At 38.1% G+C, this 24398-nt stretch overlaps 1 protein-coding gene across 2 annotated transcripts in view; it reads left to right on the top strand.

The window, feature by feature from the left end:
- The window catches only part of LAMA3 (laminin subunit alpha 3), a 111394-nt gene that overhangs the window by 49648 nt on the left and 37348 nt on the right, over nucleotides 1-24398 (top strand). For both annotated transcript variants that reach the window (XM_068671429.1, XM_068671428.1), the window contains exons 26-40: nucleotides 1226-1386; nucleotides 3376-3484; nucleotides 5624-5721; nucleotides 8075-8240; nucleotides 8646-8772; nucleotides 8860-8999; nucleotides 9355-9470; nucleotides 9987-10198; nucleotides 11837-12041; nucleotides 14611-14755; nucleotides 15510-15650; nucleotides 17068-17232; nucleotides 20255-20356; nucleotides 21386-21469; nucleotides 22444-22674. In XM_068671429.1, coding sequence (XP_068527530.1) covers nucleotides 1226-1386; nucleotides 3376-3484; nucleotides 5624-5721; nucleotides 8075-8240; nucleotides 8646-8772; nucleotides 8860-8999; nucleotides 9355-9470; nucleotides 9987-10198; nucleotides 11837-12041; nucleotides 14611-14755; nucleotides 15510-15650; nucleotides 17068-17232; nucleotides 20255-20356; nucleotides 21386-21469; nucleotides 22444-22674 — 2202 coding nt within the window. The remainder of the gene's footprint in view (nucleotides 1-1225; nucleotides 1387-3375; nucleotides 3485-5623; nucleotides 5722-8074; nucleotides 8241-8645; nucleotides 8773-8859; nucleotides 9000-9354; nucleotides 9471-9986; nucleotides 10199-11836; nucleotides 12042-14610; nucleotides 14756-15509; nucleotides 15651-17067; nucleotides 17233-20254; nucleotides 20357-21385; nucleotides 21470-22443; nucleotides 22675-24398) is intronic.

Genomic DNA, 24398 nt, shown 5'->3' with positions numbered 1-24398 from the left:
GATGTTTTGCTCTGAGAAAAGTATTTAATAAAATAAAAATCCCTGTGTTTTAGGCATACTGTCTAGTTCAGCATATTGCTTAATTGTAGTAACAATGGCAAAATGGTTTGTCAGCAGAAATGGAGTATGTATGTAACTCCAAGTTCATCTTTTTTTGTTGTTGTTGTTGCTTAAATAGCTATAATTATGTAAAATATTTGCTTTAGTAAAGAACAAACAGATGCAAATATGATACTGCTGTGGGTCCACTGAAAGAGAAACATGTTTCATGAAACCAAAAATTATACTAGAAGCATATTTATTTTTTTAAAAAAAAGCTATTTTATCAAGTCCATGATAATTAAATGTAAAGTGATTGTGTCCTCTGTTACTGTGTTCTGACAGTTGCTTTAAAAATACCAACTGTGCCAATGATACTTAAATGTCATAGGCCCTGGTGCTTCATCACGGATGTGTGTGCAAAACTTTACTGTTATGACTTATTGCAGTGAAGTCAGGATGGCTGTTGACAGAATTATTTGCTTGTTGAAAAGTTCACAGCCTAAGGACATCTTGAGAAAAACATCTTATGTTTGAAAATAATTACATAGCCCCCTGTAACAAAAACCTGTGTAACCACAGCATTTTTCATGCAACTACTTCAAAGTATTTTTTGTAAAATATTATTTTAACCAACTTGCACAGGTAAACTAAAAGAAAAATCTGATGTTTCAGAAAGTGGCAATGGCTATTTCCTGGAGATAATGCTCTCAGTCTTTGTAGGGAATCAGTGCAAAGCACTGCAGTGCTAGGAGTTCTGTTCATGGAAATGTTTACTCAGCAGAGAATTAAGAGTCAATTTTGATTTGTTTTTTTAAAGATAGCTTATAGATGAGGGTGACAGTTTTTTAGGAACATCAGATTTTCCTCACTGATAGTTTATACTGCCAAGAATAGAAATAATAAGCCTCATTTCCTAGCCTTATCTTGCAGATCTGCTGTTATCTTCCTAGAGCTGTTATAATGGCAGCTGTTTCCTGAATCTGGTTGACTCTTACTAGTGGACAAAGTGATTATTTATAAGCACTGCTTTCATTCTGCTGGACTGCCTTTTGCTGAGACAGCGCAGGGCTGGCCCTAGGCTGATGAAGACAGGTTAGCTTGCAGGGCAGGCAAAGGGAGCTTCCTGCAAGAAGAAAAGAGAGTGAAAAATCTAATTTTTTTTTTTTAATGATGCTTGACCTAGGTCAATTTACAGATGACCATAAATGTTCCTCAAATTGGTCGCTATGTACTTGTTTTTGAATATGCCAATGAAGATGACCAGTTATACACTGCTGAGGTAAAAATAAATAGCCCGGGACCTGTCACAGAAGGCCAAGTAAGAATATACAGTTGCAAATACAGGTAAGAATTTTCAAAGTGCTTAAATAACCATTTAGAATATAATTATACTTTTTATATATTGGAATCCATTTTACTGCTGTTATGTTGTTCAAATTTTAGGGTGATTTAAAAGCAAATACATAATTCTTTGGGTATTGTACAGATTTTTAAGTCTGTGCAGTCAGCACATTAAATATTGCTACTGCTTTAGTGAACTTTTTCTGTACAAAGGGGTTTTTATATACACTTGTAAATCCTTATAAACTATTAATTATAGAGTCCAGTAGCAGAGCATCCAGCAGCTCTGTTGGCTGTAGATGTTTGCACTGTTTATGCTTGTTTAGTTAAAAGCATTTCTGAGGGTTTTGACTATAAAAAGAAAAAAAAGTAGCAGCCAGTTTTACAAGTGTTTCCACCCCTCTAACAAGATTTGCTGAAGCAAAAGTATGTGTTTCTCTGAAATTTTGAGTAGGCCTCAAGCCCTATGTTTCTTTATCCTTGTTGGCTACTGAGGTTACTGCAGATGTTCCAGAGATTTTGTCTGTCATAAAGTGAGATTGTCTTTAACGCTTGAGCAATTCAGAGTATGATTCAAATTAGGATTGTGATCCCGCAGATGTTTGTGCCCCTAGGAGTGTCAGGGGGCTACTGACATACATAATTTTTTTCTTGTGAGCCAAGTGTTTGACATATTGTAGACTTAGGGATATTCAGGATTTTCATCAGCATGTTTGTGATACAGAACAGATCTCTGTGACTTTGCCAGGTCACTGCTCTTATTTTAGCCTGATATATAACACTTTGAACCCCAAGCTCTTTTTTTTTTTTTTTTAATTAAACACATTTTATGAACTAAAATGTGTTTGTTTTTGTTTGAACTAAATTGTTTGAACTAAAACTTGTTTGTATGCATATGTTAAAAGCTTGCTTGTGAAAAGACTCAGTAAATCTTTCTGCTGCCATTCTGCATTGAAACTAATGGTGCCACTGCAATAAGCTGCTGTGTCATCTATCCTGAGCAGGAAGATACGTGTCTATTAAAAAAGGAAACAATCAAAACTGCATAATGAATTTTGTCATAGAATCATGAATAAAGTATGCCAGGTCTACTTACAGCTCTATCAGATTGATTATTCCCAATAAAACACTGGAAGAGAATGGATCCCAGATTCACAGACATTCTCAGTTGCCCAGTTTCTAGTGAAAATCAAATGAGAGACCTCTATTCTTCTTAAGTGTCCTTAGCCCTGAGATGTCCTTATTTCTGAGCTGTGCTCTGAACAGCAGTGAAACTTCAACATTCTCTGATTCCTAGAGGAGAAATAGGAGGAGTTGTATGGTAATTACAGCTTCTCACCCACAGCATGCTGGCTGGCTTTGCTGAGCAGAAGAAGCAAAAGAAATTAGCATCTTGTATCATAGAACCATAGAATGGTTTGGGTCAAAAGGGACCCCTAAAGATCATCTAGATCTAACTCCCCTGTCATGGGGACATCTCCCACTACATAAGGTTGCTCAAAGTCCCATCCAATCTGTACGTGACTTCCTCTTTTAGGAAAAGGGAAATGTTTCTACTTTTGGAAGCCTGTAGAGATCATGCTCCATGAGCAAGGCAGAGTCCCAAGTCTTTAGTAAGATTCTTCCTCTTAGTACATGTTGGTCTTAACTAAAGATGCGCAGCCGATCTAAGATACTTGACTAGAGGCACAGACCTACCTCTCAGTGTACCACTAGCAGTAGCTCAACTGGAGAACTAAACAAAGGTCAGGAGGTTTGGACTCTGTGCAGGCAAGCTACACAGGGCAAGCCACATTTCATATGTAGTGCTTCCTTTGTCTCTGCAGTGAGGATACTGCATTCACCAGTGGCCAAACATAGTTGTTACTTACGATCCAGCAGAATGACTAGGTACCTGTGGTGAGGCTAACTGGGCCTCAGCTGAGCTACACAGTTGCACAAACAACATGGCAATGCCAGGAGGCTAATTTTTAATCCTGCTTTCTGTCTCAGTTTCCTTTGTCGCAGTGTTGTTGTGGATGACAGAAATCGTATTGCGGTCTATGATCTTCTAGCAGATACAAAGATACATCTTAAGGCATCATCAATTAATTTTCTTCTGGTAAGCTTCCATTTTCTTTCCCTTTTGTAATATTTGTTCCCCAAGTAGGTAAAGAGATGTACTTTTCTCTGTATATTCACAAGCTCTGTGGTGATGTGTGAAAGGATGTATATTAGATTCTTCAAGATGTTGGTTTGTATATAGTCAGAAGATACTGAGTCAAACAAGAAAGGCAAATCCCTGTTTATCTTTTTTATCTCTGATCTTTGCAAGGGTATTTCCAATTCTGTTATGCTTTATTTCAGTTGCCCTCTGTTTTGTGCATGTAAACTTTCATTGAAAAACATGCTGATAGCTTTTTTCTTCGTTACTATATTTTTCCCTTTCCCTTTCTTTTAATCTTCAAAACAGAGGCATTTTCAATGTCTCTTACAAAATTTCAGATAATAAGTGCGCTCATTTTAGAAAAGATAGAACTTTTAAATGCTTTGAATAAAAAACCTTCACTGCCATCTTTTGGCCCACACCAGTAATACATTTTTCTGGATACTGATTTCTTTTTCTAGGTTGTTTCAGTGTTTACCATTTTAGAAACATGAGGCCAGTTACACAGTTGGTTTAAATCTGAAGTTAAAACCAAAGTATAAACACAAAGTTGTTCCATGGCACTGTTAGGATTGGCAACTGATGCATACTTTCTTCATTTCCTGAGGCAGCATTCAGTGTGAACAAATACCATTTAAATTGTGTGGTAGCTCCTGGTAGCAGTTCCTGTGCTTAACAAGATCCATACCCAAAGGATATTGATATTATTAGGCTGTATCTCCACATATGGAAGCTTCATGATAATATTTTGTCTTCCAAATTACAGTTTCCTTTTTCTAAATGACTTGCTTCAAGATTGAGATACAAAAAAATATTTCCCTGCGTTAAACTTAAACGCTGCATTTACCATAAGATGAGAATGAGGAAAAGAAGAACTTGTGTTGTATGGACATTATCTATGGGGTCAGCGTCTTAGCAGATTTGGAGTTAAAGAACCCCTGTTGCACAGAATAAAGGAGAAAAGGGGAACCACTCTCACTGCTGGAGTTCAGAAATCTGTCTAAATAGTCTAAATAGTAAAGGGGAAATGGGATTGTTGAGGTCAGCTTTCAAGAGGGGCTCTAACAACTTTATCTCAGACAGATGCAAATGAGCCGTCTAAATCCAAATGATGTTCCACAGTAACTTCTTATCTGCTCTGAAAGTACAGTTCAGATCTTCAGAGTCTACCCTTGTTCTGCTGCAATGGGCTGGAGACCTATGGGTCATTACAGGCAGAATAAGCTTAATGCATGCTGCCCAGGAAAGGGGATTTTTGGCACTCTGCCTTCTAGCTTATAGAGGGTTTATATTCCATGCTCACTTATGCTAAAACACAAGTTGAGCTCCTTTACGACTGCTTCTAAAGCAAATCACTTTGCACATAAATGCATTCTCCCTTTTTTTAATTGCTATTTATAACTAATATGTAGTGCTAGTTACCTTTATCAAGTGCTTTTTTGTTTCCTTTTGAAGTAGTTCATGCACACATTTTGTAACCTGCACTTACATATTTTGGAAGTGCAAGTAATATCTTTTTATTGGCACTAACTGTTGTATCTACCTACAAGCCATGCCTTATGTCAAAAAAAAAAAAAAAGACCAACATTTTTTAAACTGAATTCTGAATCCACTGGAAGAAATCTCATAGTCACCAAAGCTCATTTCTAAGGACTTTGTGTGAGCAAATATTACTGCCTGCATTTCAGAAGGACTAGGAATTCCCCCAGGGTCTGAAAGTCTTAACAACACTGATGAGGGCTTTTCCTTCTGACCCTTGTTCTGTATAATCGTGTTCACCCTTGGCTAGCTTCCGACCCTGCAAGCTGGTCTTCTGTGATTCCCATTACCATACATATGCTTGCATTTTAATTTATTTAACTTCCCAATAGCTAACGTTCCCTGGGAAGGACAGAAAAATACTTTTAAATACTGAGACATTCAGGTGCAGGTAGGTAAGGGATCCAAAACTGCTCACAAAACCCATGACAGTACATGGGTTGGGACTTAGATCTCCCTATGCTAACATTAGTCTACATTGTTCTCCTTTCAGGTTTGGCCCTATTATTTATTTACAGTATTAATTGCTAATTGTACCTTGTGCTTATTTTTCAGCACAAGGTTTGTATTATATCAGCTGAAGAATTTTCTCCAGAATATGTGAATCCTAAAGTACATTGTATAGCCGTTTACAGGAGTACCCATGATGGAAGGTAACTTACTTGTTGTTGTCCTTTATATTTTCTGGAAAAGACCCTCAAGGAGAGACGAAAGTGAATTTTAGTGCTTTTAAATGAATCTTTTCTCAGTGACTCAAAGGTTGTTTGTTGACCACTTTTACAAGGTAGCATTTGTAAAAATAAAAAAAAAAAATTAAAATAATTGTACTGGTAATTGAAAGCAGAAGTATTAGTGTTAATATAGACAGGCTTTATGCAAGATGTTGGTAATACTAGCCTTTCCCATCTGAGCTACCGAGTGCTAATGTATTAAAATACACAAGTATCTCACGTGCTTTCCAGTATAATAGGTGTCCAAGCTGGAAAAATATTGCTGTTTCTGTGGCAAGCCATGAATTAACAGGCCTGAAATACTCACTGTTCTGCTTGGACTTTGATTCTGCATGTTACTGCTTCACCTGTTTCAGAATGGCTTTAATTTCTAATTGGTAAGGGATATGAATTTCCTTTCAGGTATCCCAAATTCACAGCTACACCAGCAAAATGTAGCAGCCCCAAACTACTCAATGTGTAAACCCCTTCTTCACAAACAAGACACTTCCTTCTCCCCCTCGTTGTGGGTCTTGTATGATAGGTGATGCTAAGCGTGCCCTCAGCGTTCACTGCTCACAGCAGATCCTTCCCCTCCTCCTTTATACTTGTGTAGTACCAGTAGTTGGAGTACTCATATGCAGCTGGGTCAACACAGGTCAATGTCCCCTTGTTACTGAGAACATTTGAACCTAAATGTTCACTTCCTAATTAGTCAGTTCCAGCTTCTGCAGAGCACTTGCTCCATCCTGTTGGCATTCTTCTCTCCACGTGTTTCGTTCTTTGCACCAGAGAGGAAATATCATTGCAGTTCCTGAATTAGGAAGCCCCACATTTCAATTCCTGTTGCACCTCCCTGGATGTCCTTGTGATTCTAGTCCTAAGCTGTGTTTTTTTTTTTGTTTTGTTTTGTTTTTTTTAAACCCCAACTGATCTGACAATGAAGGGAGTCTCAAAGTAATAGTAAATTACATTTGCAACACTTCAGAGGCAGAATTGGTGACTAGGTCTAATGGTTTTCCAGATGGTGATTTCTAATGGTAGTTTCAGTGGTTGAACTGAAATAGGAAACAGAAAAATCTGGATATTAAACTGGATAAAAGCATGTGACTGCATTTGGCTTGCAAGTGGGCATAGCACTGAATTGCAGCTCTAATTCTCCCGCTGTTCAGAATCTTACAACTGAGAGTAGCTTTCTAACACTGAAGATACTTGTCCTCTCATGAAAGGCATTTGGCGTTCCTGGGGATTTGTACTCTGAGTAAAATGGGGAAAGGAGGCTGGGTGAAAAGCATGGTATAAAGTCAAGCTAATGTAGATATACGTACCTTTTATTTTATTTGGTTTTATTTATTTATTTCTTAAATCACTTGCTGTACTTGCATAGTTTACTGTATATTTATGGTCTGTTATTAAGACCGTTATCTGGCAGCATTTTTGCTTTCCTGAAAGTGTTCAGTGTTCACCAAGTTGAAAGATTCAGAGTCTTGGCTCAGTTTAATAGTATTATAAGTGGATGCTGCACGTGGTTTCCCACACAAGCCTGGCAAATACATCTCAGTCCTGGCCCTGAAACGTATTTGCCATTCCAGTTCTGGGCCTGTCTTAAGCAGAGGTTAATCATTGTCTGCTGAGTACTTACACGAAGTGAATAAATACTAGTGTGAAACCCCCAAATAACATTTTTTCCTGCAGTCTTGGAAACTACTTCTCTCAATCAAGTTCTTCAGACTTAAATATACCAAGGAAGAAATAGTTAAAAACAACAGTGGATGAAAGGGGATGTTTTCAGGGAGCACTGTTATTTATTTTGGCTTCAATTCTACAAATATTTGAGTGTATGCTTAACTTCTAAGTACTTCTTAAGTAGTCCCTCTGGCTTCAATGGGAAAACTCGCATGTTTAAGGGATACACCTACATAAATATTTGTAGAAGTGAAATTTCAACTGGTGAATGTAACTAACTGAATTCACTGACAATTGTATTTTTAACACCTTTGGTTTCCTTAGCAAACTCTTTTTGTTGAAACTGTTCAGGTTATGGAAATTTTGAGTGAATAAAAGCAGTCATGTACATTTTCCCCTCTGTGAGTTAGATCTATACCTTTTGTTTTTCATTTATTGATCATAAAATTCCAAAGAGTAACAGTGGTTACTACTGTGTTATTAATTGTATTACATTCTAATGTATTAACTTCTGGGACTTGACTGTTTTTTGTTTTTTTTTTTTTTTCTTTCATGATGCTTAAGGAATGCTCCTGACCACAAGAGTAATTAATATAATTCTTGTTTTTAGAGTAACATGCATTCCATCAGTGTATGATACTCCACCAGCGGCTTTGGTTTTGGATGCATTCAGGGATGGGAAAATTTCTGAAGTACAGAGAAATATACTCCATGATCCACTGAATGCCCCTTTACCTTCTGACTCAGTTAACAAAGTCATCCTGACATCATCGCAGGTAGTTCACATTTTGAAAATACTGTTTCCTAAGTCACAAATTATGTTCTTAGTAAAGGTGAATAGATCAAGCATTCTAAGAAAATCACAACTAAATTATAGGATAAAAATATTGCAGATTGAATAAGCCACAAATATAATATATAGAAAGAGAAACAAAAATGCCAGCTTCTTTCTAAAGCTGTAGTAGTGTCACAGACTGCAGAAGTGAATTACATATGCTTGGCATGCGAACAGATAGGAGCATGCAGATGCAATGCCATATCCTTTGAAGGTATTGTTAACTTCCTGAGAAATGCTAAGCCCCCTCTCTTCTGTTGCAACTAAGCAATACAGAGCACAGTTCATGAAATGATGAGTATTTCGCAAAACATATATACCGTTAGAGCTGTTCTTCTTTCTGCAGAACCAGATTACCATGAGTGGCAGAGTGCCACACCTGGGCAGATACGTATTTGTGCTACATTTTTATCAGCCAGCACATCCAACGTTCCCTGTGCAGGTGCATGTGAATGCAGGACGTGTGTGGTCAGGTAGGCTTTCAAATTTGATCTAACTTCATTCTCCTCTCGGCTTTTTGGCACTCAGGTCATTATTTGGCATTGTGCTTTTTCTTATAGGTTCCATCAATGCTTCATTCTGCCCTCATACTTCTGGATGTCGGGATCAGGTGATTGTAGAAAACCAAATTGAGCTTGACATTTCTGAACCTGAAGTCTCTGTTACAGTCATTATACCTGACGGAAGAATGCTGGTTTTGGTAAGTTTATTGCATAAACATACTTGGAAGTATTCTTCTCAGTTTCACCAGCCATTTAGAGACAATTTTAAATTATCAATTTTCAAATTTTCAATATTTTAGGATCTTGTACACTAGTTTTGTTTTTACTTTAAATTTTAAGATATCATACAGTATTTTTATTGTATGCTGCTTGTATTCTAAGTTCAGGGAGATAGATAATGAAGTATATTTTCCTACCCTTTTGCTTAAAGTGTTAGCATTTTTGGGAAAATCCAGAATTCATAATGAAGTAATGTTTAAATATATAAATGCCTTAGCTTGTTTCTTTTGTTTTTCTCTGAAATGTACAATCTAGCTTTTTTGTTGTTTTAAGGAAAATGTCTTAGTTGTTCCAGCAGACAACTACAGTTACAAAATTCTTGACAAAAAGACTGTGGACAAGTCATTTGATTTTATCAACCAATGTGGAGGAAACAGTTTTTATATTGAGTAAGCATCACTCTCTGAAAAACTGAGCAAGCTAGGATTTGATATTATTTTCACTCCATATTAAAGAAACGTATAAAATCCCCATCGCTCTGCTACATTCAAATGCTTTTCATGGCTTATGCTGGCCTTTTAATTTTCCATGAGTCATTTTTGCATGACTTTCTATTGTAGATGAAATGTAAGGGTAGAGCTTTATTGCTCACAGTACAAAAGAGGAAAATCTGTGTCATCTCTCTGTCTTTGGTATTTCCATCTTTGGTATTTCATATTTTGCTTGGCATGTCTGAACTGATAAGACTAATACGAGCACTTCTTTGAAAAAAAAATCTTACCTACATGAGCCACTTACTACTAATGCAATGACTTTGTGCGTATCCTTGCATGTGTACTGATACCTTCCATATTTCAAAGAATTGTTTGAAAGACAGGACCCCAATTTACTGAACTACTGCAAAGCATTCTCCCAGCAGTTTTCAAGTGGCATTACTAACGTGATTTATATTTCAATGTAAATAGCCCAGAAAGATCATCAGCCTTCTGTAAGGATTCTGCAAGGTCGCTAGTGGCTTTCTACAACAACGGAGCAGTGCCATGTAATTGCCATAGGGAAGGTGCCACGAGCCCCACTTGTAGCCCCCTGGGAGGGCAGTGTATGTGCAGACCTAATGTCATCGGTCGTCAGTGCAGCAGATGCCAAACTGGCTACTATGGATTTCCATTTTGCAAGTGTAAGTACATGCTCTGATGTATTCAGTGCCTGACCTGACCTTAGTTATTTTATTCTCAGATTATACTGCACAGGCAGTGGCCTCGCTTTTCTTTGTAGGGCTTGACCCTGTAACAGGCTGGTTGAGCCATCTTAGGTTTAGCATAGCGTGGTGGTTTTACTCAGGTGGGCAGCTGAGATTCAAACGCTCTCTCAGTCCCCCTTCTCAAAAGGAAAGGGGGAGAAAATATGATGAAGAGGGCTCAAGGGTTGAGATAAGGATAGGGAGATCTCTCAATGGTTATTGACACAGGCAAAACAGACTCAGTGTAGGGAGATCAGAGAAATTTATTGCTTATTACTAACAGTCTAGAGCAGTGAGAAATAAAGAAACTAAAAACACCTTCCTCCCAGCCACCCTCTTCCACCTCCTCCCCCCAAGCGGCACAGGGGAATGAGGGCTGCGGTCAGTCCCTGATGCTTTGTCTCTGACGCTCCTTCATGGTCACTCCCTGCCCCTGCTCCGTGTGGGGTCTATCCCAGGGGATGCCGTCCTTTCTAAACTGAGCCAGTGGGGGCTGCCCACAGGCAGCAGCTCTTCAAGAACTGCTCCCATGTGGACCTATACCACAGGGTTCACTCATCCCCAAGCAGCAAACTGCTCCAGCACGGATCCCCCACGGCTGGGCGGCAGCTCCCCCCAGACCCCCTGCTCCTGCGTGGGCTCCTCTCCACAGGCTGCAGCTCCGGCCCGGGGCCTGCTCCTGCGGGGGCTCTCCATGGGCCGCAGCCTCCTCCAGGCCACATCCACCTGCTCCACCAGGGGCTCCTCCACCCATGGGGGGGCTGCAGCGTGGAGATCTGCTCCATGTGGGACCCATGGGCTGCAGGGGGACAGCCTGCTCCACCAGGGGCCTCTCCACAGGCTGCAGGGGAACTGCTGCTGCATGCCTGCAGCACCTCCTGCTCTCCTTCTGCACTGACCTTGGGGGCTGCTGGGCTGCTTCTCACTCCTCTCTCCCAGCTGCTGTTAACCAGCAGTTTTATTTTTCCCACCCTTTCTTCTATCTGCTCTCACAGAGGCACAAACAACATCACTCACTGGCGTGTCTCTGGCCAGTGGTGGGTCCCTTTGGAGCTGGCTGAAACTGGCCCTTATCTAACATGTGGCAGCTTCTGGATTCTTCTCAAAGAAACCATCCCTGAAGCACAGCCCTGCTACCAAAGCTTTGCCACCTAACCCCATTACAGTCTTAGATTTAGCATAGCATAGCTTTCAGTGTAATGTAGATGTAATACCCTATGTTTATTAATGTTTCTTTGTAAAAATGGTGCCCTTGAAACCAAAGCTATTCGTTGTTTAATACTTGGCAGGTATGGGAAGCGTTAATAATTGCTGTGGTGAATTTAAGCAACCATTCTGTGGAAAATAATCAGGCTCTCAAGATACTCTTTGAAACTACAGTTACATAATTGGTTTCCGTGACCTTGATCGGTCTTAAACTGAAATCATTTTAATAGTTGGAGTTAAACAAGCCACCTGGGTTTAAAACTAATGAAAGAGAGAAAATGAAACATGTTGTGTCTGTTTGTTTTATATACAAATTTTAATAAAAGTTGATTATTGTGGATTAATTTGTGGAACTTTTTTTTGACCTAGTGTGCAACTGTGGGCAGCGTCTTTGTGATGACATAACTGGTAAATGCATTTGCCCTCCTCGAACTGTGAAACCAAAATGCGAAGTGTGTGAGAAACATTACTTCAGCTATCACCCTCTCGCTGGCTGTGAGAGCTGCAACTGTTCAGAAAGAGGCATTATTAATGTGGCAAGCCCAGACTGTGAAAAAAACAACGGGCAATGCAAGTAAGTTTGGACTACATGCATTAATAATGTTGCATGAGTGGTTTGCTTTTTTTTTTTTTTTTTTTTTCCAGGTATTTGGAGGATTCGGAGAACTTTTATGATAATGAGCAAAGATCTAAGCAGTGCTTGGTGGTAGCTAGAACTCAGTTGTTACAGGAATACATGCAATGCTTAGTGAAAATTTGGTTTGTGCAGTAACGAATGGTGGGCTTTGGGATACCCAAGCATGCATCGTTTGCCAGTGACATGCTATGTCACTTGCAGTAAGTCACCAAATCTCTGTTCATCTCATATAGCTTATCCAGTGCCCAGATATTAGTGACCTTGGACCAGAACTTCTGACTTCTGGCACGTGCATCATCTATAATTGTGTATGTTATCTCCCAAATTGTTAAAACGTTGCAGTTGACCTTCCACAGTCTAATGCGTGGGTTTAAGTCCAGTAACGTTTTGAAGTACTGTAAAGCTTGAATATTTGCAATGAGTTTGGAGAAACTGATGATAGGTGCTGTGTGTATGGAAACTACTGTTCAATTGGAGTGACAGACAGGGCCCTGTTATGCCCTCTGTATGACATATGATTGTTCTTTTGTATCTCAGCATGCTGAGCTGAAAATTGATTCTTTTATGTATTCTCCTATTTGTATTGTCTAAAATATGGAAAGCATACAGCTGTAACTCTTGGGAATTTTATTAAATTCAGATGCTGTCAATATTAATGTAGTTGAACATTCCTATTACTTCCTTGGAGAGGTGAGTCCTTAAATAGCAGGTACAAATATGCGGGAGCCAATATGTTGCATAAGGCCAAGGTTAATTCATTTTGATTGGACTGGCTATGTTTTTGTAGTGTCTAAACAAAGAGAAATATGGTCTTTGCTGCTCTGCCATTAGTCCTGTAAATATGACATAATACTCATTTTCAGAGAATACTCTATTTCCTGAATTTAAAATTATTTCTAAGTCTGTCCGTTTTGTATGAACTGAATAATTATTTTATACCAATGACAAAACAGGAAACTTCTTTCATAGATGGAAGTAAGGATTCAGGGTTAAGGTGTACCATATTCTGCACGTCCTGGTGCACTCTACATCTAATTGGTCTCTACTTTCGTTTTCCCCATAGCTTGCTCTTACAGGAGGCAACCAAAGCTGCAAAAAAATAAATAAAATACATAATTCAGTGAAATAAAATCTATTACTTTAGATATGCTAAGCCCTATCTTTATGCTTGTGTAAAATTGAGGGCAACATTTGCAAAAATAGTAAGATTTCCTGTTTCAGTGAAAAGCTGTATTGCCTGGTTATAATGGTGATATCACATACAGCCCAATTGGTAAGATAAATGAAATGTCAATTTAAAAGTACAATAGTTCTGAAGCAAAACTTGACTTTTAGCCAGTATTTTTGGACTGATTCTACAGTATATATCCAACTACTAGATTCTGATTAATACTTTTCCTTGTTTGGATTACATGAAGTTCAAAGTTCCCATTTAGTTCCAGTTATCTCTGTGTATGGGTAATGCATTCAGAGAGACTCTGAGAAACCTCGCCCATTGTTTGATGAACTAGGTAATTGTTTTCATATTTTACATGAAGCGCACCTTGTCTGCACACTTTAACTGTTTATATCCTTTAAGTTTGTAGCATTAGTACACATATAAATTTGATGCTGAGAGCAAAAGAAGATTCCGCTAAATCTCTGAGCATTTTTACAGTTTAGTCGTAAATTACGTGATTTAAAAATGTGGATGGTGGTGGTGGCTGGCATTCTTTATCAGTGGGTCCTTACTCTCTTGAGACTTTTGGACTAGTAAAGATAGATTGTGAGAATAGGCTAGTATAGACAGGAGCAAGAAAGGTTGTCAGACCTATGATTTCATGAAGAAGTTAATTCCAAAGGCAGGAGGAAGGAGCTGCTGCTATGGAAAGATGTTTTCTGCTGTCTCAAGCTTTGTTTGTAGCTTGATAGTGCTTTTTGCATCATCTAGACTTCTCCTAAATAAATCCAAAGGTTTCAGCCCTCACTGTGAGCAAAGTGGATTTTATCCCTTCTGAACAGTTTTAAACTAACACAAGACTTGTAGCAGGTTGAAGTCCCTATAATTATTCATATTCATGGGTTTACCCACCTTTTTGTTAGCAGTTGAGTGCCTTGAGAAATGCCCAGTCACATCCTCCAGCTGTAAATCTTCTTCCAGTTGTGCTTACCTGTATTAAACATCCATGTTTCACTCTTTGGTGTATAGTGAGAGTAGTTCTGTGCTGCAAGGACTGATTAGCTGCAAAAGTCTAATTATATTGTGAGCATTTATCTTACGAAATTAAATCCCTTCCTAATAATTTCTATGAGCCCTATGAAACATTGCAGTATTTCTCACCATTCAAACCTGAGATCAGTACCAACCTGCTGCTGTTTCTTCTTGGAAATCATAAAGCTGTTTCACAGCCATGCAATTTCTTCAGAAAGCTACCAGCCCTTTGTTTCAATCTTCCCTTCCTCCTTCCCTCTCTCCATTCCTGCCTAACTCATTGGTTTTCTCTTATTTGTGTGTTTGTTGATAAAGATGCAAACCAGGAATAAAAGGACGGCGGTGTGATCAGTGTGCTCCAGGTACTTACGGTTTCCCAAACTGCGTGCCATGTAATTGTAACAGAGATGGAACAGAACCAGATATTTGTGATCCACATACAGGAATTTGCCTCTGCAAGGTCAGATAAATCAAATTATTTCTGCATTCACAAGCATTGTTTGCACATCAGTGATCATTTCATATTTAATGGCATGGTTAAAGTGATTTTATCATTTAGAATTAAATGTAGCTGTAGAAAAGCACTGCACCTTGCAATATGTGTACAGATTATCATGATAGCAGATTTTTTTTTCTTTTAATGAGTTCAGTATCTGTTTTATGGGTAGTCTTAGTCTTTGAAGTATCTGACAGTGCTACAATGTAGATGTCCATTGATTCCCTGAAGCAGTTTGTACCCTGCATAGATCTGCTTTATGCATCTGCATCTCAGTTTTTGGATGTTAACCAGGTTCCAGGCTTTTTTTAGCCATATTATGTCGGTTGACATTTCACCACATCATTATATCCAGAAAATCTTCTTTTGTTCTGATCTGCATAATTAAATGTGATAAATGTGAACTTTCACAAGAGACCTTTTATATTGTAGGTTTTGAAAAGCCAGCAGGAGGGCTTTGGCAGGGAAGTTACCAGCTGTCTCTGACTAATATGTATTACTCAGTGGTTCACTTAATAAACTGGAAAGACAGCTCATAACTAAGATAGTCTCAAAGAAGTCAATTTTATTTGCATTTAGAATATGGTGTACACAGACAGTCACATGTTTTCATTCATGTTTCCGTATGTTTAAATATTTATTTATATGCAGAAGGCTTTGGGAGCCTCACAAAACCAAAAGGAAAACTCTGAGAATTCTTTCAACTGTGTTTTGACAGGAGAATGTAGAAGGTGCAGATTGCAGTGTTTGCCGACCAGGATCATTTTATCTGGACCCTTCTAATCCCAAGGGATGCACCACTTGCTTTTGTTTTGGGGCAACCAGCAACTGTCGCAGCACAAATCGTCGTAGAACCAAGGTGTTTTCATTAGTTTTCTTCTTTGCTGTCACGAACCTACATTTACTCCATTATGGAAATGCCATTTTTCTTCCAAAATTCTACATGCTATTTTATTAGTTGTGAAGGATGGGAAATAATTTGCAAGTAATGGTGCAGTTTTGGTGCAGCATCATTAGGACTTAGGTGTAGTTTGAATGTGCCCATCAGCAGAAATGGCCTTTTTCACCTGTTTGCTTACAGATTGCTAGCTAGACTGAAATTAAGCTAGCTATCTAGTGCTTTATCTTCAGACACTGGCTCATCATTAAAGTCAATGGTCTCATTCATCATGCTTTGATAAACACACATGCCATTTCACATCTACATCACAGGTATGTTTTGAAACCTAAGAAGTGTGTGGCGGGTTCCAAAGAGAAGTAAAAATTGTCCTTCTTCTGTCCCTGTAAAACAAACAAACTAAACCATACTATCAAGGGTGAGAAAAGGTAGAAGCCAAAATAGGCTTTAAAGTGTTAGCAACATGAATGAATGGTAGAAATGAGGTAAGATGATTGAAGATGTAAATAAGTAAATGAATAAATAAAAGTAATAACTGTCTGAAACAATGCAAGAGAAAGAGAAGGAAGAAGTAGCACCCTAGAATGATGGATGTTGACCGTAGTTTAAGTTTAGGATTAGACATAGACTAGATGTAATCCAGATCATGGCACTTCATTTTTTTACAAGCAAAGATGAAAATCTGGCCTCAGTGAAGTCAGTAGCTAACTTCCATTGGTTTTTAGGAAGATTTCGTTTAGACTTGTCTTTAGGAAAGACTGTTCTTGAAAACATATCTTTTTGTGCTGTGGTTCTGAGAGCTGTTCATGTACATATGCATTATGCTTTCTTTTCCCCAGCACATTGACAAATAATAGGAAGTATTGTCTTTAACAAAACAAGAGCCAAGAACATAAAATGTGCATTATTAAAGAGCCAGAATATCAGGCTACATTGCCTGCCTCCCCAAAATATCCTGCAATGTCCCTTTCCTCCCATGTAACCTATCACTAACAGGTATCAGGTCTTTCAGGTTAGTGTCTTTGGTTTGATTTTTAGAATGGACGTAAAAAATGAAGCTCTAAATTGTGTCCTTGGGTTTATCTACATAATTCCCAGTCACCTCCAGAAGCAGCATGTCTTCATGCGACTAAAGACAGAGTTTAGTTCATAGCTGACAAGCCAAATGCTGGCATCCCAGGTAGCTTTTGCACATCTGTCCCTCTTAAGCTCTGTTTTGAGATCCTTCCAACATCCATTGACAAAGACTTTGGGCTGCCTTTAAAGGGGTTGAATCCACGTTTAGGGAATTACAGTCTAAACAATTTCCCCCCATTACGTAGTGTTGGTGAAGATTAATAAAGGATGAAACAAACTCTCATTTCCTTTATTTCTTTAGTTTGTGGACATGAGGAACTGGCGCTTGGAGGCAATGGATGGAAATATTGATATTCCAGTCACTTTCAATCCAGTCAGTAATAGCGTAGTGGCTGATGTTCAAGAATTGCCTACTTCAGTGCATAGTTTGTACTGGAAAGCACCACCATCTTACCTGGGAGAGAAGGTAAATGACACCTAACTCAACTGTTTCAATAAAATATATTTTTTTTTGTCAGCATTGTTGATAAAGAGACTCCTAGTCTTTGTTAGATACTTTTCCCTCTCCCCTGACTAGAGTCTTCTCTCTCTTTCCTGACATGCCAGGAATCACAACATTTGACTTCTGAGTAGAAGGTTAAAACTATAACCAGCAAAACAGAATTAATACTTTTTTTTTTTGTGGGTGCCAGGGAGATCTTTATGTGAGGAGCATGGTCAGGAGCTATGGTTCAGAGATCTATCTTTCAGTTGAATGACCCATTTAGTTAGGTTGGGGTTTTTTTGCTTATGTTATAGAGTCTCCTGCTGCAATGTCAAAAAATAATTTTCCAGAGTTACTTTATGATAAGTCATATTTTATCTACTGTAATGTCAAACCAGAAGAACTTCTTATTGTTCCCATAACAAAATGTAAAGCAGTCAATAGCCTTCTTAAACACAACTGTTAAGAACAATGCTGATTTTTATATTGCATGTCATACTGTCAAACCAGACATGTCATGATTTGCTTTTATTTAAAATGACAACACTGTAAATTAAATAGTTTGTTTGATTCTACTTTTACCATGCCCTGTGTGCAAGTGTATATTTTAGTAGATACTAGCTATACTCCAGTAGGAAAACTAACTAAAGAAATGCTATCTCGATGCTAGTTTTACAAGCTCATAAATACACCAGTCATTCATTTTATTGTTCAATATGATGAGCGTAAATGCTATTTTCCATTATCTTCAGCATTTAACTAGTTCAATTGCAACATAATACTTAGCATAATATATTTTCTTTCCTCTCTCTGTTTACAAAGTTAAAAGGGAATCAAATATAAAATGTGTAGCAGTGCAGAAACTAACAGTGAATGAGAAATTAGGTTTACATAACCCCCATTTTCTTTTCCTGTGTATTTTAACATTCTGTTTAGTAGAGCACTTTTAATGTTAGAAAATAAATGCTGTACATATAGAATACAGAGGGCAGTTGATAATACCAATGTTTTTGCATTTCCCCAAAACTTTCAGAAAAAAGCACTACCATAACAGCTCATCATATGGCACAGTCCTAAAATGTGTGTTAAACAGGAAATGAGCTCTAACTTGAATTTTCTTATATTTTTTAAAAAATATACAGGATCATTTTGATTGTGTTGGCAAAATATAACCGATGTTCCAAATTATGATTTTGAAAATGCTGTTGGCAAAAGTTAGTAGCTTTAATTACAGCCCTGTGATCCAAGGAACAAATTTCTCTTCACAGAGATCTGTGTTTTGTTTGTAATACATTAGAATACATAGAAACAAACAGAGCAAATGGTGATGTTTACCTGCAGAACACTGGAACCTGACAAAGCAGTTCTTTCCGTGCCAAAACAAGCACAAGCTATAAGGGCAAACAGCAAAGGGTGCAAAACAAAGTAATGTGTCTGTGGCAAAACACTTGGTTTCAGCTTAGCTGTTTGCTGTGTGCTCTTTTGACTGAAGTTTTGGCCCTTTTTTTTTAGTTCTTTTTTTCTTTTTAAACTAACTATTCACCTCTGTAGACCCTCAGGTCAGTCAGATTTCCCTTATAGCTAGTGATGTAGCATTTATTAGACAAAATCATGATTTAGTGAAGTATTTTCAGTTCTGGTAAGTGCTTCTTCTGATGATCATTCCAATTCAAAGTGCCCAGAAGATTTTATCCTTAATTTTTTTATGGAGAGTACACTTCCAAAGGGAAGACGGTAAATTGCCTATATACACTTCAGGCATAAAATTTTCTCAAATTTATACAGTGGACTTGACTATGATATCATTTTCTCTCATAATCCAAGAGAGAAAGGGAAATTTGAAGTGTTGAAGATTGCTCCATGAGAAGTTGGTAATGGAAATAGGACTTTTCTTGAATTCAATCTTCTCTATCCCAAACGCTGCAGAGCGTCCTGCATGGGCACTGAGACATCAAGCCACAAGAGGCACTTAGTAGCTTCTTCAAGGTTTGTGTTTCACCTAGTGCTTTCTGGCAGACTCTTCTTGGAACAAGAACTGTTTAGGCTGTTCCTGGAGCATGATTTTGTCTATGTATATTTTGAACTGAATCACTCATACACAACCCAGGGAAGCTATTTGACAAATGATTCAAACTTGCTTGCCTCAATCTTAGTTTTGTGCAGCAGTGTGTTTATTTCACTGGAGCTAAGGCCTTCTGTGTTCACCTGTAGTTCAGCCAAAAGACGGTGGGTCTCAGCTCAACCTGCAACAATGGTCTGTTATCACCTTTCTGCAATAGAGCTGATACCAGTAAAACTCTTGTCCTCCAGAAAGTGAAACAAAGATTTCCTGATTAGATTCTTATTTGCAGTAAGCTGATAAAATTCTGGGAAGTGAGAGCCCCTTTCAAACATGCTTAGTCTTACTTTATTTTTATTCATGTCTGTTCATGAGGTATACACTACCAATATCATTCTCAGTCTGATGTCTGGTCTTGATGAGCCAAAGCTGTTCTGTAGGGCCTGGGGAAGAACAGCATTCATGTGAATGTGTGATTTCTCCACAACACAGATGGTGTGATTTAAAGTATGGAAAAAAATGTAGTGCCGGTAACCACCCAGAGAACAGTAGTAAGTACTACTCAAAAAGTAATTGTAGAATCATTAAGGTTGGAAAAGGCTTCCAAGATCATCTGATCCAACCATCCCCCTACCACCAGTGTCACCCACTAAGCCACGTCCCCAAGCACCACATCCAACCTTTCCTTGAACACCCCCAGGGATGGTGACTCCACCACCTCCCTGGGCAACCCGTCCCAATGCCTAACTAGTCATGTATATGACTGATGTTGGATACACAAAGTAAATAGATTAAAAAGGAACTTCTTCCAAGCAACACATATTTGGTCTAAAACCTAAAGAATTAATGTATTAAGGTGGAATAAACTTGAATACAAATTTAAATTAATATCAAGCAACAGTGCAGTAGAGTATCACTGATCTGATTGAGTGCATTTTATTACAGCTTTCTTCATATGGTGGCTTCCTAAGTTACCAAGTGAAATCTTTTGGCTTACCTAGTGAAGGCATGGTTCTACTGGATAAGAAACCTGATATACAACTAACAGTAAGTTTTGAAATACTGTTTTTTCTTTCAGGCAATACCATGACTTTTTTGTTTCCTGACAACTATGGCAAATTTTGCTCCTAAAGTGTGCTTAACTTTTATAGCAACTTGCTACATTTCTATAAAAGTGATTTTACTGCATTTTGCTCAAAGCTATCAACACACCTCACTCTGATGCCAAAGTAACATATTATTAAGCATAACTGACTTCAGAGCAAATGAAAAGATAAAACAGAATTTTCCCTGTAAAATGCACCTGTGGAAAAATATTAATTAATGTCTTGAACACTTGGCAACAAGTTTGGCCTCAGCTATGTAAAATATGTCCTTGATTCCGTATTTAATTTATCTAATTTACTTGGGAGTTTTCTTCAGCATAAATTTAAAGATAATCATAAGGCTTGAATGGACTGAGGTAAAAATGCATTTTATGTATGGTGAAACTTAGAAACTTCGACTGAGTGTTTACATTCCCAAGAGGCTGGTTTTGTTTCTTGAGCACATCAAAAATATTAATTCAGTGTTCTAGGATTCTGGGAAAGATGCCTCCTGAGGTACTTCGCAAAGTCATTTGTGCACTAGGATGTAAGGTCAAAGAGTGTTCCTCAGTCCAGAATTGTTTTTATTCCCCACCTTATGCCAGTCAAAAATTTCCAAGGTAAGTAAGCTCTTAAAGATGATATCAAGAGGCATCTCCTTTTCTAAAAAGAAGGTGAGGACAGCAAAGGAGACTCTGAAAATATAAAAAATGTTTTTACTCAGAAGCGATAACTAATTCTTGTGAAAACTGGCAAGCATTAATTTAATTCTCTTTGTGTTTTATTTGCAAGCAAGGTTGTTAAAAGACAAAGGTAGGGAAAACCCTGCTGAGAGTAAAACACAGTGCTTACAAAATGACATACAGGTACTTTTACTTGAGTTTAATTCCCCAAATAACAGGATTAACGTGTTTCTCCAAATGAACTGCATGCGAACACTACCATAAAATGTGATGAAATGGTTTAATATTATGCATTCATTCTTACATAGGGCCAGCAAATGAAAGTTGTTTATATGGATCCTAACAATCCACTGCCTGACCGTCAATATTATGGCCGTGTGCAGTTAGTTGAGGTAAGAAATGAAAATGGAATGCCCTTCCCTTTTCTTCCCTGTGGTACATTTAAAAAAAAGATGTGCAGACAATACATGAATCAACCAGATACTGGATAATGTTAATGAACGTAAATTTCAGTACTATAGACCATAAATATAGACCACATTTTCTTCTCTCTTCACTGTCACACTGAACCTAGGTTCTGGTTCATGCCACCTAATTTTAGCACCTCTAATTTAGGCATCTTGTCCAACCTAGTCCTTAGCATTCTCTCCAGAGACAGTGGAGTAATATTGAGTCAGTCACCGATGGAATATGACTCATCACAGCCCCAAATGTGTACTTAATAGGGATGGAATGAATTGTTATCTGTTTTCTTCCTCTGACTCTCAAAGGAGTCCAGGTGCCTAGTTTAGAACAGGTTTCCAACATTTAGGGGAGTTAAATTAGCATGGATTATTCCTGCCTTAAATGTGTGCTCAGAAAGTCAAACTAAGTTATTTCTGCCTCATCTATAGGCAAAAAAAAAAAAAAAAAAAGTTAATGGTTCTTCCAGCTAAATTAGATTTTCAGTTACACTATGTGTATTAGTAGCTTGTAAGCATGTGAAGGCAGCTTTCAAGACTGGATTTCTAGTATTTTAGTTACTCTTAAAAATAAAAGCAATTTTAGTTGGTAATCCCTCAAAGAAATGTGGATGGCTGAAGAAGAACCTAAATGCTTCTTCACTTTTTGATACCTCAGAGCCATACATACCTTGCAAAGCACAGAATACAAACCTTTTTTTGCTCGTTGTTCCTTTTCCTGCCTTTGTTTATATTCATTATATTTATTTTGCTGACATCTGTTTCACCCCACATCACTTGGGACTATAGAGGTCCTAAAGTGTTTTTTTTTTTTCCCCCCTCTTTTTCTGGCATCCTGTGTGCTCTGCACATTCTCTTTTTAAGAAACTGCAGAGCTGTGCTCATTTTGTATCCTTAATGTGCAGGGAAACTTCAGACACGCCAGCAGCAATAACCAGGTATCCAGGGAAGAACTGATGATAATCCTGTCTAGACTAGATGGTTTACACATCAGAGGCCTCTACTTCACGGAGACTCAACGATTAACCCTTGGTGAGGTTGGGCTGGAAGTAACCACCAGCACAGGAAGTGGCAGCATTGCATACAATGTAGAGACATGCTCCTGCCCTCCAGAGTATTCCGGTGACTCATGTCAGGTAGGAAATGTTTGCCTCTGTACTTCACCATTACCTTCTGTCTTGCCTACAGCTATACATACTGGTTTAGTTAGAGGAACGGGCTAGTTATTAAGGTACTTACACAGTTCTTTTAAGTGTGTGCACTTTTGATGGCTCAAACACTTTCACTGTCGAAAAGACACAGTAAGGTTATTCAGCTCTTGATTGCCTTTGTGGAACTATAAATGTCATTTTGCATGTTTAAGGCACTATAATGAGGTCCAGGGGAAGTAACCCAAACCAAGATAGTACTGAATAGTTTCCTATTCTGATAGACTGACTAACACTTTTCCTATTTTTATAGGAAAATGTTTCAAAGCTGAAATTAATATATTTTTCAAAGTATTTGGAGATATTTTTATGAAAGATAATGTAAACATTGCAAAATAATACCATTACTATGGTGAAATCCTAGCCTTAGTTGTGTATCCCATCCCTGATGCTGTTCCTCTAGCTCTAATTCTTTTGGCTGATGCTTTGCTTAGCTTAGAGCTCAACTGTTCCAATGGGTAAGTACCCAAAACAGCAGAATAAAGTAATGGAGAGGTAAGCAGTGTACAAAGTGCACAAAATATGAAGAATTACTCTCTCAGAAAATGGTTGAAGGATAAAGCAGCAATTGCTGTGTTAGCCTTGCAAGCATTTTTGAAAAGAGAATGAAAGAATAATACCTAGACCACAGTAGCTGCAGAGATGGTGAACAAAACGTTCACAGTTGGCTTATGTCTCCCATGTGCATCCACTGCTCAGGGTGGTCAGTTGTTGTGTCAGAAGTCATTTTGGAAATATTTCTAGAAACTTGCTTTTCACACATAAGGTGTTCTTTGTCATGTTCAAACTGATGACTGAAGGTCATACTGCCATCCCATTGCTTTCAACATATTGCCTTTATTAAACTAAGGTGGGTTATTTTTACATAAACTGATGAAAATACATACCCAAAGGAAGTGATCAAGACAGTAACCTGGGTAGCTTGTAGCCCTGTATGTTTATGCAGTATTACTCAGGCAGTGATTTACTGTGCTAATCATCTAGCTCTGTCTGACTGCATTAGGTGGGGAGAAGGTGATGCCTGCCACACCCTAAGTTAGGTATATATTGAGCTACAGGAACTGCGGAGTTACTTGTTAACTCCAGGAACTGTAATGTGTGCTGTACAACTTGACTCACGTATAAAGTTTAAAGGTGGGGCCCATCTCAGCACATAGCCTCATTAATCTGAGTCAGAAGCTGGAGAGTAAGGGAGAGTATAAGGGAACGTGTAAATAGTGAAAGAATAGTGTATGTTAACAGTTGAGCTGAAGTAAAATGATGGCCCAAACACAGGGGCCAAAGAATGTAGGATGGCTAGTTGTCACTTTAGTAGCTATGGGGTGTAGTTTAGCACAGGGTATGCAGCAGAGGCTATTGTTTCCTCATCTTCAGGAGAGAAGTCAACAGCAACAAGTTCAAAGGGATTTTTACCTAAGACAGGTAATTTATTCATTTTCCCTTCCGTGCTTGCTTCCTTCCTTCTCTTTTTTTAAATGAACCATTTTTATAGTAATTTATACATCACTTAATATAAAGGCAATAGCACAAGTCTTTTATCTCAGAGTCTTTTGCTAACAAAAGTATGTGCAAGAAGATTCTTTTAAATTGTTGTTTACTTGCAAACGATCAGCTGAACTCCTAAGCACTTGAAAGTTTCTAGAGCTTTATCT

Source organism: Anas acuta, chromosome 2, assembly GCF_963932015.1.
Source record: "Anas acuta chromosome 2, bAnaAcu1.1, whole genome shotgun sequence".
Classification (NCBI taxonomy): Eukaryota; Metazoa; Chordata; class Aves; order Anseriformes; family Anatidae; genus Anas; species Anas acuta.
The sequence above is the reverse complement of the archived record's forward strand: the minus strand, read 5'-3'. Positions and strand labels throughout refer to the sequence as shown.